The sequence below is a fragment of the Aedes aegypti genome, chromosome 2, assembly GCF_002204515.2.
Source record: "Aedes aegypti strain LVP_AGWG chromosome 2, AaegL5.0 Primary Assembly, whole genome shotgun sequence".
Lineage (NCBI taxonomy): Eukaryota > Metazoa > Arthropoda > Insecta > Diptera > Culicidae > Aedes > Aedes aegypti.
In genome coordinates, this window is record NC_035108.1 from 12,492,934 (window position 1) to 12,507,682 (window position 14,749).

At 37.8% G+C, this 14,749-nt stretch overlaps 1 protein-coding gene across 1 annotated transcript in view; it reads left to right on the forward strand.

Moving 5' to 3' along the window:
* The window catches only part of LOC5569145, a 298,989-nt gene that overhangs the window by 170,734 nt on the left and 113,506 nt on the right, over positions 1–14,749 (forward strand). Inside the window, exon 7 of the mRNA XM_021844044.1 lies at positions 704–1,225. Coding sequence (XP_021699736.1) covers positions 704–1,225 — 522 coding nt within the window. The remainder of the gene's footprint in view (positions 1–703; positions 1,226–14,749) is intronic.

Below are 14,749 nucleotides of genomic sequence, written 5' to 3' on the forward strand. Positions count from 1 at the left end.
AAACAAGTAATATATAATATTTATGTTTCATTCACATTTTCTATGTAAAAACTACCATAAAACATGATATGACTACTTTCGCATTTTTATGGGCCATACTGTAAGTTTAACATGATAACCAAATAAATTATTTCGGAAATCCAGTTACTACACCACACTCTTCTTCAATTCATAGTCCTTCTGATTTCGATGAAAATCGAATTCAATCATTTTGAAGATTTTTTTTTTAAATGAAAATTAGTTTCAGAGGAGTTGATTTATATTCAATCAAGAATCAGCGTAACAATCTTTTACTCATTTTCCCATGAGCATCAAACACACTTCTCTTATCAAAAGTTTGCACAACATGACACACCATTTTAATCCAATTATCTCCGCTCGATTTCTGTGAATTCCATAAACGGTTACGGCACAAACATCCCATTTTGCATCCGATAAAAAAAATGCATCCATTCTCGAAGGATATGAGAGCACGTTCATCCCTTCCATTCACAAACACACTCACTCACCAACACGTCAGCAAACAGATTGATGCCATCATTTTTAATTTAATTTTTCTTCTTTTCTCTTCTTCCGAAAATTGTCCGGAAACGATGAAAAACATATCGAAAACCGCTTTCGCTCATTCTTCCTCATCAAACCGACAAATAAAACATGAAAATCCACGCGTCCATCATCAATCGTAAACAAACCATCTCCGCAGGCCACATCCCACACCTCACCGCTCCACACCCCGAAGTCACCGGTTAATCAGCTCAAGTATCCGAGCTATCCGCCATCGTCCCCGCAGCACCTGACCCATCATCAGCCACAGTACCAGCAGCCTCAGCAGCAGCAGGGTGGTTCCTCAACTGTGGCCTTCAGCGGGGGTCGTGCCGTTCTGCCCCAAAAACAACAACCGGCCCGTCCCGTAAGCGCCCCATACTATCAACAGCAGCAGCAGCAGAACCGCTACTCTTCGCCATCAACGGCTTCACTGGCCTCACCCCGTTCGCCCCATCCCATCGGTGGTGGTCAAAGCCCTCGCGGTTGGGCACACGTTCAATCACCGGTTCCGGTGTACCGTCCGACGCCTCAGCAGCAGCAGCAGCAGAACCAGTACCAGCAGCAACCGTACGTCTCACCGCCCTTTCAAACGCAACCAGCCCCGTACCAACAACAACAGCATCAGCGGCCAACTTCCGGCGCCAGTGCTGGGTACGGGCACGGTTACGGACCGAGAAAGGTACATAACTGAAAACCGCTTGGCCAAATATACAGTCTCTGAGCCGCGCTCGCGCACAACTCCGGTGGGTTCCATAGAGTTTCGATCTCCTTCTTCTTTGTGTTTTACTTTTGTTCTGTCCCACCATTTTCTTGTCATTCCCATAATCGTCTAATCTTTGTTCTTAATTTCTTCATTTGTTCAGATTTGTGTTACCCATTTCACATTTCTTTTTGTTTAGTCATAGTTTTCATGTGGTGTCCCTTTTTCGTTACTCACATTGCCACTTGATACATTTTAAATTTGCGTAACGAAAATGATTACCCTGCTTCATTTCCGCACAACTGATGACGCTTCCGATGCACTTCTGAATAATAAAACTAACTGGAATTAGTTTCGATTGGAAGAAGCGGTTCAGAAATTATGACTACCGATCTATTTGTTTTAAATTGGTTGGCGTGCTAAGCTAAACATTATTTTTATTTTCAGCAAAAAAAAACAATCGTATCCCTTCTGAATTTTAATAATATCTGCTGCTTAGCTTTTAAAAAACAACAGCCAACAATTCAAACATGAAGGACACAATCAGTCGGTTATATAAATAAATGATAAAAATGTCGTAGATCTGCTTTACAAATGTTAACGCATTTGATGATGAATATCGTCCTTTCGAATAGTTTTTTATCAAATGATTATGTTTGGTTTCATACAAAAATATTTGTTATACTAACATTCAAAATAATTCGCGAAAAAAAATGTGTGCAAATTGCTGCATAACATCATTAAACTATCACTCGAAAAAAAAAATCCACGACATTCTTATACAATTTTCAACGGAACAAAAACGATTTAGAGTAGATGTTTCGATAGTGGAGGTACGTAGAACGACTCAACTTCATTTAGCTGCTTAAAATCAAACAAGCTCGAAAAAATACATATTATCATTATTGTTTCGGGAAGTATCGATTATTTAATTAACAAGTAAAATGACTTCATCGTAGTAATAAACGGATTACCAGTGCTTCTAGAGACAAATGCCTCTTCGAGGTAAAGTCTCTCTAACCAATAAAAAAATACCAGTGCAACATTGTACATCCATCTATTGGTACATTCCATTATTCCAATAGGAATCCAACAGAATCATCACAGCATTCCCAAAGGATTCTCAAAGAATATCCACCAAGGATTCTTACGTGTTTTCCAAAATATTTCCACATGATTCTCCCAGGAATTCTAATTGTTTGCCACATAACTCTCACTGGATTCCGTCCCAACAAAGACAATTCACACCGGATCCTCTCAGAGTTTCCAGAGGAAGCCGAGGATTTTCACAGGAACCCTAGGATTACCATTCAACCATTCTTACTGGTATCCCAATATTCACACTGAAAACCAAAGATCCACTCCGAAAATCCAGAACCTATACTGGAATCCCAGGATCTTCACTGGAATTCGATAATTTACACAGGAATCCTAGGATCCACACTTGAATCCCGGGCTTCACCTTGGAAACAAATGATCCACGTTCTCTCATCACTTGAATCTCAAGAAATCTAAGGTTTTACACTGGAATTTCATAATCCTCACTGAAATCTCTGGTTCTACACTGAAATTCCTCGACCCACGTTACAATCCCAAGATCTAAACTAGAATTCCAGAATTCACACAGGACTTCTAGGATGCACATTGAGATCCCTCTACACCCACTACACACGATGATCCACACTACACGCCCAGCATCTACACTGAAATCCCAATGCACACATGAGAAGCTCAAGATCCACAATGAAGTCACACAGTCCACACTAAAACTCTAGAATTAAAACTGCAACAGCAGGATCTACATTGCAATCCTAGGACCACACTGGATTCCCAGCAACCACGCTGGAATCTTAGAATCCATACTTCATTCCCAGGAATCATACTGAAATGACAGGATCCACATTGGAATCAGAAAATCTAAACTTGAATCCCTGAATTCACATTGGAATCCGAAGACCCATCTTGGAATTCCAGTATCCACACTAGAATCCCAGGATCCGCACTGAAATATAAGAATAGGGTCCTAAAGCCTTGTCTCAATTTTAGTATCAAACGCTTAAGTTTAGGGCAAAAACACATGTTTACTCAATTTTTAATTGATTTTCATTTGTTTAAGTCCAAAAAACATTTTTTTATGATTTTTGAGATTTTGTCTCACCCCTTGGTTTAAACTTAAATTTTGGGTATATTTTGTTTTCCATGTCCCTTCCGAAATGTCAGATAGGAACAACCCCAGTGTTAAAACTATATGCCCTGTGGCATTTTTGTCGAAACAGTGAATGTCAAACATGATCACAAGTGTCAAGGTTCATATTTGGAACCATTTTTCAAATTGAAGTTCAAAAATGTTATAGCCGTTATTTGAGCTGGAAAAATTGCTAAAGTAGTTGCAAGAACATACTCTTTCGTATTATTAAATAAAAACAAAAATTCATTAAACATTTTAGGACCCAATTCACACAGGAAACCCACCCAGACAACCAGAAGTCTCATAAGAATTGACGTCGGAAGTCGTTAATTCGTGCAAATTACATCACATCTGCATTGCATGGTGAATGAAATGATCCACATTGTCACCCTACGACTAACATATTAGTCTCAGGTTCCCCTCTAAAATTCTACGACCTACACCACAATCCCATGATTCACATTGGAATATAAGGATCCACACTGACATAACAGATTGACTGGGGCTTTGGGATCTACACTGGTATCCCAAGATCAACATTGAAATCCATTGGAGTCTCAAGTTCCAAACTAAAAAGATCCACACTGAAATCCTACGATCTATACTACTGTTCCAAGATCCACATTGGATCCACACTAAAATTCCGGGATTCACACTAAAATGCAATGATCAACACTACAATCCTAGGATCGACTCTTTATCCACACTGATATATCGGAATATATCGGAAACTCAGGATCTACACTGCAATTCTAGGATGCATACTGGAATCCCAGGATCGACACTAAACTCAGCGATTTACACTGTGGGGAAGTAATGAATAGAATTCAAAATATCAAGCAGGCCTAGAGAAAATGTGATATGGAAACGAAATAACAAGCATAATGTCAGTTGTTAGTCTAAACCTGAGACGAGACTCGCGAAGACGATCTTCTTTTTCTGTGATTGCTGAGATTTTCCTTATTCCACTTTGTGTTTATGCCAATCATGCGCAAGCCGTTCAAACTTTCACATGAACCTCTCTGCAAAAAATGATTGCGTTTGCATCACATCGAATCATAAATAGTCTTTTGAGTGAAATTTCATGCCAACAAACGTAGCAGACGTTAGAAATAACTAATATTGTGTTTAGATTTATCAGCAACTTTGGAAAAACTGCTCCGTCGACTGAGGTTTAAATAACAGTTTATTGTGAATACAATACTTTTCACTTTTGCAGCCATAAAAACGGTGGGCTGCATTTGACGTTTCGTGACAGCGGAATCTGGGCTGCAGATGTCGTTGATATTTTTCCTCTTCGCGATCTCTCAGGTCTAAACTTGGCTCAAGAAGACGCTACCTAATATTATACAATGACGTAGTTGGTAGAATAAAGGTGAGGATATTAGATAATAAGTAATTCTATGGAATGATTAATAAAGTTGTCTCCGACGGACATGGGCGGAGATGACGGTTAACGGATTCTGATGGAAATAGGCAGAAATCCGTAAAAAAGGTCTCTGATAGACAAAGGCAGAGAACGAAAAATATAGATTCTGGCGTAAATGAGCAGATATCTAAAATAATGCTGTTCTTTGAATTGGCAAAGTTCACCTATCTGTTAAAAAAGGACAATGATTTCGCTAAAGGCGATAAAAGAAATAGCCAAGAGTGTATTAAAATAACTAAGATCCCGATAGAAAATAAAAATAATATGAGTTTCTTGATCGGAACGCTGATTCCTGCTGTTGCTTTCATTTTGCATGATGCAAAAATCACAAGAAAGCGTAACACTGCCAAACGCGTAATGTAACATGTATGAACATTTTTTGTAATTAACTGTGTTGCTCAGCTCATCACCATTAGATATGAAAAATTCTTTGGATATCAATCTCACTAGTCCTAAGAATATTTATGATATGGAATCTGCTACTAATAAGATGCGAATTCGTTTCTATTTAATGATCGCTCAGTGCTGACAAAGTAATTCTACACAGTAGAAGAAATCCAGTAACTCTAGGGCTTAAATACAGATTTATAACATGGTATTCAAGTGGTCCAATTCTAGATACGGAAAATCCCGCATTGTTGTGGCAGTATTATAGTACTTAATTACTTGATGGGAAAGAATTCGTTAGATAAATTTACGCTGAACGGGTGGTTCTTCTCATCTGGGCCTAATCATGAGCGAATTGCTTCCAGTCATCCTGAATGTTAAGTGCCCTAAAGTTCTCCTTAACTGCAAGAATCCATCGTGTACGCAACCTACCACGAAGTCAGTGACCTCGTCCGGATTCTTTGTTGAATATTATATTTGATTTTCGTTCTTCCGGCACACGGGCAGCGTAACCGGCCCATCGCAGCCTGCCGTGTTTTATATGCTTGATAATATCCAATATCCGCGCGAATCATCAGCTATCGCGTACTTCGTCTTTGTGGTATTGATCGTCAGTCCGCTGTTTCCCTCCTGAAAGGCACGAATACCTCATCTACTCCTCGGCGGTCAATCTTGATAATTCGATATCGTCCGCAAATTCAAGGAGCATAAAAGCACGGGTGATAATGGCACCACTTTTCGCGAACGTGTGATAATGGCACCTTCGAGCGCTTTGATAAAATGTCATTATGCTTTAAATCTTATAAAGTTACGAACGATGATAATAAATCTTCGAGCTGTTTAGTAGAATACCTATAAGTAGATAAAAAACCGAATTTAGTACTATACCATTTAATTCCACTAGAGTTTGTATCCTTTGACAGATACGCGTATTTCGACCTCAACTGTAAGGCCGTCTTCAGTGTCGTGTCTAGTACACGACACTGAAGACGGCCTTACAGTTGAGGTCGAAATACGCGTATCTGTCAAAGGATACAAACTCTAGTGGAATTAAATGGTATAGTACTAAATTCGGTTTTTTATCTACTTACGAACGATGGCGAAATCTTGTCCATCACTCGTACATATTATTTCGATTCTACAAGTTTTGTACGAATAACAATCAGCTTTGTCGGAGATTCATGTTCGAACATAATTTGCTACAACTCGTTGCTCTTCACTGATTCATACGCAGCTTCGAAATCCACAAACATATGATGAGTGTGTAATAGGGTGCGGCTTATTTTGCAAAAGTTCTCAAAATCAAAAATTCGTTTGCTCTATTAAATTCAAATCACATTAAAAAAGAATCCTCAAAATCTGAGCTAAAAATATTAATACTTAGAGTTGGCACAAGCGTTTTGAAGGTGATTTTTCAAGTTATAAAAAATGACCTTCAGTAAAGTAAATATAAATTTGCTATTATTCAACCGATTTAGACACTTTTAGCACCATAATTTTTCAAATTAAATTTACAAAAACTTTGTAGATCATCGAATTTGTCTAAAATCAAAAATTGTCTAAGTTGAAAATTCTTTTATCCAAATTTTTCCTCATTTTACTAAAAAAACATTTTTGTTTGACCATCACTTCATTAATACTCAAGCGATACCGCTTGAATATAATTTTTTGAACCAAATTTAGTTGTTTTCAAACTCTTCATACAACACATTTTCCTAAAAAATAATTTTGACTTAGATATTTAACAAAATCTATCCAAAACCATGATTTTTCAATGAAAAAATCAAATTTCTTTGGATTTTTTAAGTTTTTTCGCCGGAATTTGGCTCAGATTATGAGGTTTATCTTTTAATGTTATTTTAATTCAGTAGAGCACACGAATTTTTGGATTTGAGAACTTTAGACAAATAAGCCGCACCCTAGTGTGTAAGTTGTACTTTCAGAATTTATCTAGTATTTAACGCATGGTAAACATTTGATCCGGCGTTGATCGGCCCTCTCGAAAACATGCTTGTTATTCACCGACGAAGGGCTCATCGAGCAGTCTCAATCTATTTATTCCTCGATAATTGCATCCGCTTGTTGTTGTACTTTCTTGTACAAAGGGCGAATAAGACAATCCAACCAACTAGAAGACATTTGTTCTCCTCCCATACCTTCGAAATTATACGGTGAAGAAGATCATGCAGATGTTCATTGACGTGTTTGAAAACCCAAGAAACATTTGCCTATTTTATAATCATTTATTAAGCAATTTTCCACAACTACATACTGAATAGTTGCTTTATTATATTACTTTGCAGCTGCTACGCACACATTGTTCAAGCAAATCTGGCGAAATTATTAAGGTTCTTATCTTTTAGTGACTGTAATCATATATTGTAATGATGTTTATTCAGGTTTCACTTAGCTTAATGAGGATTGATGATTTAACAACGCTAGTTTAACAAACTACATTATTGCAGTTTAATTCAGCATCATGTTTAACAACATTTTAATTATTTCCAAGTGAAGCCTCCGTTCAGGCGTTGTTCACACAAATTTGGAGAATTTATAAAGCGTGTCGTTGTATATTGACCTTTATTCTACTACTTCAAAATCGCTTTATAAGCATTCATCCCAGCTTTTATTCAACTACCACAAAATTGATTGAAAACAAATAAATGACTAAAAATAGCTAACACTGCAGTGTATGCCTTTACCATGAATTAATAACCATACTTTTAATAATTACCCGAATACTGGATTCAAACTCGAGACCTTCCCATCGTCAGCGGTATACCTTGCCATCTGCGCCATCCTTGAGTTCATATATCAGCCTTCCAGTGCCCTAATATGAACCTCTTGTAGCTGATTATTGATCATGCTTGAGCTTCTATTCAACAATAACTAATCAACACGTGCTATGCTGATCAACAACTGAATAAGCGCATTACTTCTGCTGCTGTTCAGTACTGACGCGAGCTGAACTCAGAGGGCTATTTATAGCGCACAGTGAGATTTATGTCAATGCTGGTCAAAAATAAAGTTTATTCACTAATATCTTGGTCGGGAGATAGTCCTTTCCAGCAGTATTGTTGTTCTTCACCCTAGTAATAGCTCACATTGCCTCAACTAGCGTCGGAGGTTCAACAGCGTGAGTATTACAGTACATTCATTTAAATTCAAATCATTAGGTGCTCATGTGTACTTTTTTTTCGGAACCAGAGCAATTCTTCGTAACTATTTATGGTCAGAGTTCACCAAACCAGCAGCAAGTAAATCAAAAAGTACGAAAATTCGTTCTATTATCGCGCAAAATCCGCCACTTTCTATGTCTCATGAAATTTCTCCACTAGAAACTTAAAAGCTTTTTAAAAGGTATACCAATGTTTAGAATTTAGATTAGAGTTGAACAATTGATTACAATCCCAAAAGAGACGAATAAAGACATAGTAGTCGGGTTTAGATTGGGTTTCACTTTTAGTACAGATCGGATTCGATTATCCGGAGTATCGATTATTATTTTCACTCCGGATAATCGATTCACTAAAAGAAAAATTAAAATCTGCGATAAAAGATCTTAAATATTATCCTTCTTTGTTGTTTTATTCATATGATGCAGTGGTGTAGCCAGAAATCATTTCTAGGAGCCTTAGGGGTCTTGAGAAGAAAAAAAATTAGACCTGCATACAAAAAAATAAACCTTTTTCAATCCACCCTTTTCCTACCTACGTCCAAAACTACTAAACCATTCATGTTATATATTGCAAAATTAAATTATCAAAATTACGCATAAAAACTGAAAAATAAGAATATCAAAAAACATACTCCAGATAATCGACTCTAAAATTCCCGATAATCGAGTCCGACCTGTACTGCATTTGATCCCTTGGTACTGCAAAAGGTTTGACAGCTTGACAAATCGCAGACACTTTTCACGGCAGATTTTGCTCTATTACCATATATGTTATAAACTTAGGGTAGCTGTTAGTAACATGGAGCTCTTTATTTCGTCAATAATCCCAGGGTCCACACCAAAAGCCTACAATCCACACTACAATCCCATCAAATCAAAGGATCCACACTGAAATACCAGCATCCTGGAAGCCATTGTGGGTTCCGGAATTTCAGTGCGAATTCTCAGATTTCAGGATTAATCATGGGATTACAGCGTGGATCCTGGGATTTCAGTGCAGATCATGAGATTCTAGTGCCCATGATCCGCAGTGAAATCCCACGTTCCACACTGTAATCTCATGATTAATCCTAAAATTCCAGATTCCATTCTGAAATCTCAGAGTTCACACTGGAATTTCGGAATCCACAATGCCTTCCAGGATACACGTATTATCTTTCAAGAAGCTCTGATTTGAAAACCCTGCTTATTGTAACATAAGACGAGAGGGGTGGTGCCAACAAGAGATGCTGACAAAACAGCGCCAAACATTGAATTGCTTTATGCTTCCAGCGCAACCTAGTGGAAGAAATCTAAATTTAAAAAAAAAACTGCCATAAGACTACCCTTTAGCTCTTTCACAACTTTGCCGTAGATATCATTCATTCATTTTGTTTAAAAAATTAATCGTAGTCATAAAAGTAACTGATCATGAAATAGATCACTGGGCTTCTGAAATGTCTGGTTCGAGGTTTCTGTTCTGATAATAACCCATAACTGCCCATAACTGCATATTTGTAACATTCGACAAAAGTAGGTGTACCAAGTGTGCATTTTATGGCAGTACGCGAGAAAACTAAAATTTCTAAAAATTACCAGAAACTCAAAAATGCTTAATTGAGGCTGATATTGTGTACAACGCATATCGCATACTAGAGGAATAGTCAGAAAATAATTCTGATAGAAATTTCATTGCTATTACAATATAATTCCAATGTGACTGTTGTGCGATTATAAATGCCAATGTGACTAAACAACTTGGTATTTTTTTCGAAATTTCTAGAACAATCTCACAGATTTCAGTAAGTTGATCGAAAGTATTTACCAATTGATGACTCCCCATGGTATTAACTCCAATTTGTCAAAAATGTCGAATGTGACTGTTATGCAGTTATGGGCATATTAGAGGTTAATGGGTTAATGATTCAATTCAGTAAAACCAAAAGCCGTTAGGACGAATTCCGTTTGTCATTAGGTCAATAGGGTTGTTAAGTCACTGTGGGCTTCGCAGCCGTGCGGTTAGTGTCACCAAGGCATTTGGGCGCGTCGTACTAAGAAGTATGGGCTTAAATCCCGCCTCAGGCTGGAAAACTTTCTACGATAAACGTTCACCGGATGCGCCACTGGACGTTGCATGCTAGTCTGTTGTAAAGTGTTGTGCTTGCACCAAAGGGCTAATAGCCCACAGGGAACATGAACGTGTTGTATTTAAAAATAAAAAATTGAATGAGAAATACAAAAAGTTGTCTGGATGCGAGTAACTGGCACTGAAGAAGACTACAAGTGGTAGTCGAAATACGCGTAACTGTCAGAAGATGGACAATTATAGCGGAATCAAAAGATACAATAACCAAAAACTACTTTTTTGAAGCTTTTACCAAATATTCAAATATTTAAAAAAAATGAAATGTCTAAATAAATACGAATTTAGTACTATATCATTCAATACCACTATATTTTCTATCCTTTAACAGATACGCTTATACCTCAACAATAAAGCCGTATTCAGTGTCGTGTCCTTTTTTTCATGCCAGATGCTCAGCTTTTTACAAAAAAAAATCTAGATGGATCGAAGGAAGATGTTTTAATTGGAAAAGTCACAGAAGTCTGAATTTAAAGAATAAATTACCTATTTACAAATAATTTTGCTTTAACAAAGTGTGGAGCATTAGTGGAAATCGATTAACTATTCTTCTATCACGCTTTTGAATTTATTTTACTATCACCAGCAATATTCAGTTCAAAATACATAAAACCAATTTATTAGATCCCAGTCATCGACAACATTGTATCCATGACACAAAATACCAACGCAAGGTGTGAACAACAAACATATTGCCAACCGCAGCACCACGAACAATAGGATCGTGCGAAGCCCGCCATCAACCATCCGTTAGGCCTATAGTTTCGCTTCGATAATTGAAACACCAAAACGACCCTTTTGTCGCTGAAAAACGTGGGCACCCACGTTGTCGTCGTCGTGAAACGTCATCATCATTTAGACACGGGATAGCACATGTACCAACTACCTAACTGGGTCTAGCAACTGACATGGCGCGCGCGTGACATCACCGCAGACATGAGCGCAAACATCAGAGACGGGCACGTACTTTGATCATATTGTGTTGAAGGTGACTGAAAACGTTTTTTTTGGGTACGGTAATACCTCTAAAATCGTTGTTGATGAGTGTCACATTTTCATGTTTAATTGTTTACAATTTTATGTGCGAAACAGCAATCAACCCTACATTTCAAAGAATCGGCGAAACAAACAAATTGACTGGATCGTCTGAAAAACATAAATCGATCTGAGTTATAAATCAAATAAAATCAAAGGAAGATCTCAATTACATGTGTTTATTTATATTTATTTATTTCGTCAAGCTTTGTGGACAATGGTTACAACGATGCACTGCTAGCAGTATTTAAAATAGATAAACCTAGTCCATTTCGGACTCTACACATTCCTCTACCCCTCACTTGTTTTTATTGTGTTGCAGTAAACTTTCAGTTCACCATATGTTAAATATGTATACTTCATTGTAGAATTCTTCTCGAAACTATTCTATTACCCAATGCTAGTATTATCTGAGAGAAAGTTGTCCTCACATGTCGGGAGTTGTGAGGTCGGTTTCTGTTGCTATCATCATCGGAACAACCTTTGGAAAACAAAATGCCAAGCAAACAACAACACACTTCTGGTCGGGCTGTGCCTACCTGGCGAGGCTTTTCCCGAGCAAAGGCTCGCGTTACGGGGCTGATGTTATTTGGATGTTAGTTTGCAGGGTCGTTGACAGCGAAAAAAGCGAAACAATTCATGAAACACATGATTTGGGCAAACAAGGCTAACACGCACCGTGGTCGCGCAAACATTGGCACGCATGGCACAGGGGCCTGATGTAGATTCGCTATGTTCAAAAGCATCGTCGTCCACCAGTCGAGTGGGAAATTTTGTTGCGAACTACCAAAATTGGACGCCATTGCCACACGTTGGTGGAGGAACACTGATCAAAGGGCAGCCGTCGAAGCCATGCTCTGGCCAATATGACCTATCATAATTGAGACTTGTTGGCTCACTAGCGAACATGGTGGTTCAGAATTGAGTTCGCGAAATTGCCTGAAATGTTGGAAAACCAAACATTTTAGCCGAGCTTCTAATATGGAGCAGAAAAAACACTCGTAAAAATGCATTAATTCATGAAAAACTCAATATAAGTGTAACTCGGCTAAACGAATGTCTATCCCAGTAGAAGTATATAAAAAATCATTGGGAGCACGTGCTCTCCACAAATCAGTAACGATTTGCTACCGTAATTCGATTCCTCCTTTCCCCTATCGAATGTCCTTAACGCTCAGCCCGATAATAATGATAACAACACTTTCCAAACGGGTCCATTTGTCGCGACTTCGTCGAAGTGAGGATACCTTGTTTCTCGTGAAAATATGAGTTGGCAACAGCTTTCGAAACATTTTCGAACAGCTAACTAAAATATGCCGTATTTCCAAACCGGCGCTTGTTTAGACTTTTTGCCGAATAAATTGCGATTATTGACACAGGAGCACCGCTTTTGGATGGCCTACCCGTAGCATGAACAAGCTATTCCAATCTACCTACCGGAGGAGAGTCATTATTGCTCTTCGTTATAATGACAGGTCACAATATGAATATCCAGTAGACAAAACAAGGCTGTCGAGTGCGGTGATGAATTTTAGAAGCGATTAAACACGCCGGTGATAACACTAAGCGATTCATGCTTTTTGCGAAGTTACAAGTGAGACAATAGCTTTTGTACTACACAGGCAATTAATTTTTAAGGTAGATTCTATGTGTGATTATGCCATTACATGGGGTCGATTGCAAACGATTCCTAAATTAAATCAGTGAATCAAAGTACAATATTTAGATTATTAAGGAGTAAAAGTGCGACCTTAGTGAAAAAATCAACATTTCCAGTAAAAATACAATACAACGGATTATCTGTTGGCTAATATTAAACTTTTGTCTGTTTTTTTGGGGTCAATATGATCCCAAATAACTATGAAGAGCAATTACTTTTTATAAGTGAATCGATTTGTAAATTGCTTTTCACACATTGGCATACGGATTTAATGAGCAGTCAACAATGCGGAGCGTTCTCTCGGTCGCGTAAGTGTTGAGCGTGGCTGGGTTTGTTTTGTGGCAGATTCAAGTAAATTTCTAGCGGATTTAACTGAAATATAGTTGGAAGGGCCCTGATTGGTTGACAGAAGGTCATATTTGCTTGAGCTGTTGGCTCACGCTTGTAATTTTCAAATGCCTGCCACAATTTTCCGTCGATGTCCAAATTGCGTGCTGCTTAATATTCACAAGTTTTTGCTGTGTAAAAGCGTCACAGAAACAATTTTTTTTCTAAAATCGGAATCAAATTTTCTCAAAACTTTGAGATTTTTTGAAATGGAATAAGTTTTCCAGGACATTTTTCACCGTTAAGAAAAATAAATAATGACAACCCGATTAGCTATTCCAGCTTACAAACAAAGTATATTTGAAAAGAGCGATCAATAAGATCCAATCCTAAACATTTTTTAAATACGCTCATTTTTCGTTCCTAAAACATGACCAAATATTGCCAAGATGAGCTGTTTGCAAATTTAAACATTTATAACTTTATAAAGCTTATTTTCAAATTTATAAGGTTATAAACAAAACTACTTAAGAACGAAACAGCATAGAAACAAAGGTTTCTTCAATCATAATGCAGGTATTTTTCCAGCTACAGAAACATAACTTGGGGCCTTCCTTATAACCGACTGGTTAGAGTCTGCGGCTACAAAGCAAAGCCATACTGAAGGTGTCTGGGTTCGATTCCCGGTCGGTCCAGGATATTTTCGTAATGGAAATTTCCTCGACTTCCCTTGGCGTATAGAGTATAATTGTACGTCTGCCACACGATATACGAATGCGAAAATGGCAACTTTGGCAAAGAAAGCTCTCAGTTAATAACTGTGGAAGTGCTCATAAGAACACAAAGCTGAGAAGCAGGCTCTGTCCCAGTGAGGACGTTAATGCCATGAAGACGAAGGAAATATGGAGCACAACGAGCGAGGTGACTTGATCAAGTGCAACACACTGGAAGAGAAACATTCTAATTGATGTAATACGAAGTAAAAATTGAATAAATTACAGCTATGAAGTTGTTCAGTAAAGTAGGTATCAATGATTTTACGCGCACAAATGGCACCGGCCACGTCCTTACTGACATCAAGGGATGCGATCAACTTAAACTAAAAAATCTCCCATTCGTTGAAAGAACTTAAATTTTAATGCAAATTATGTCATACAACAATATGTCCACATTCTGC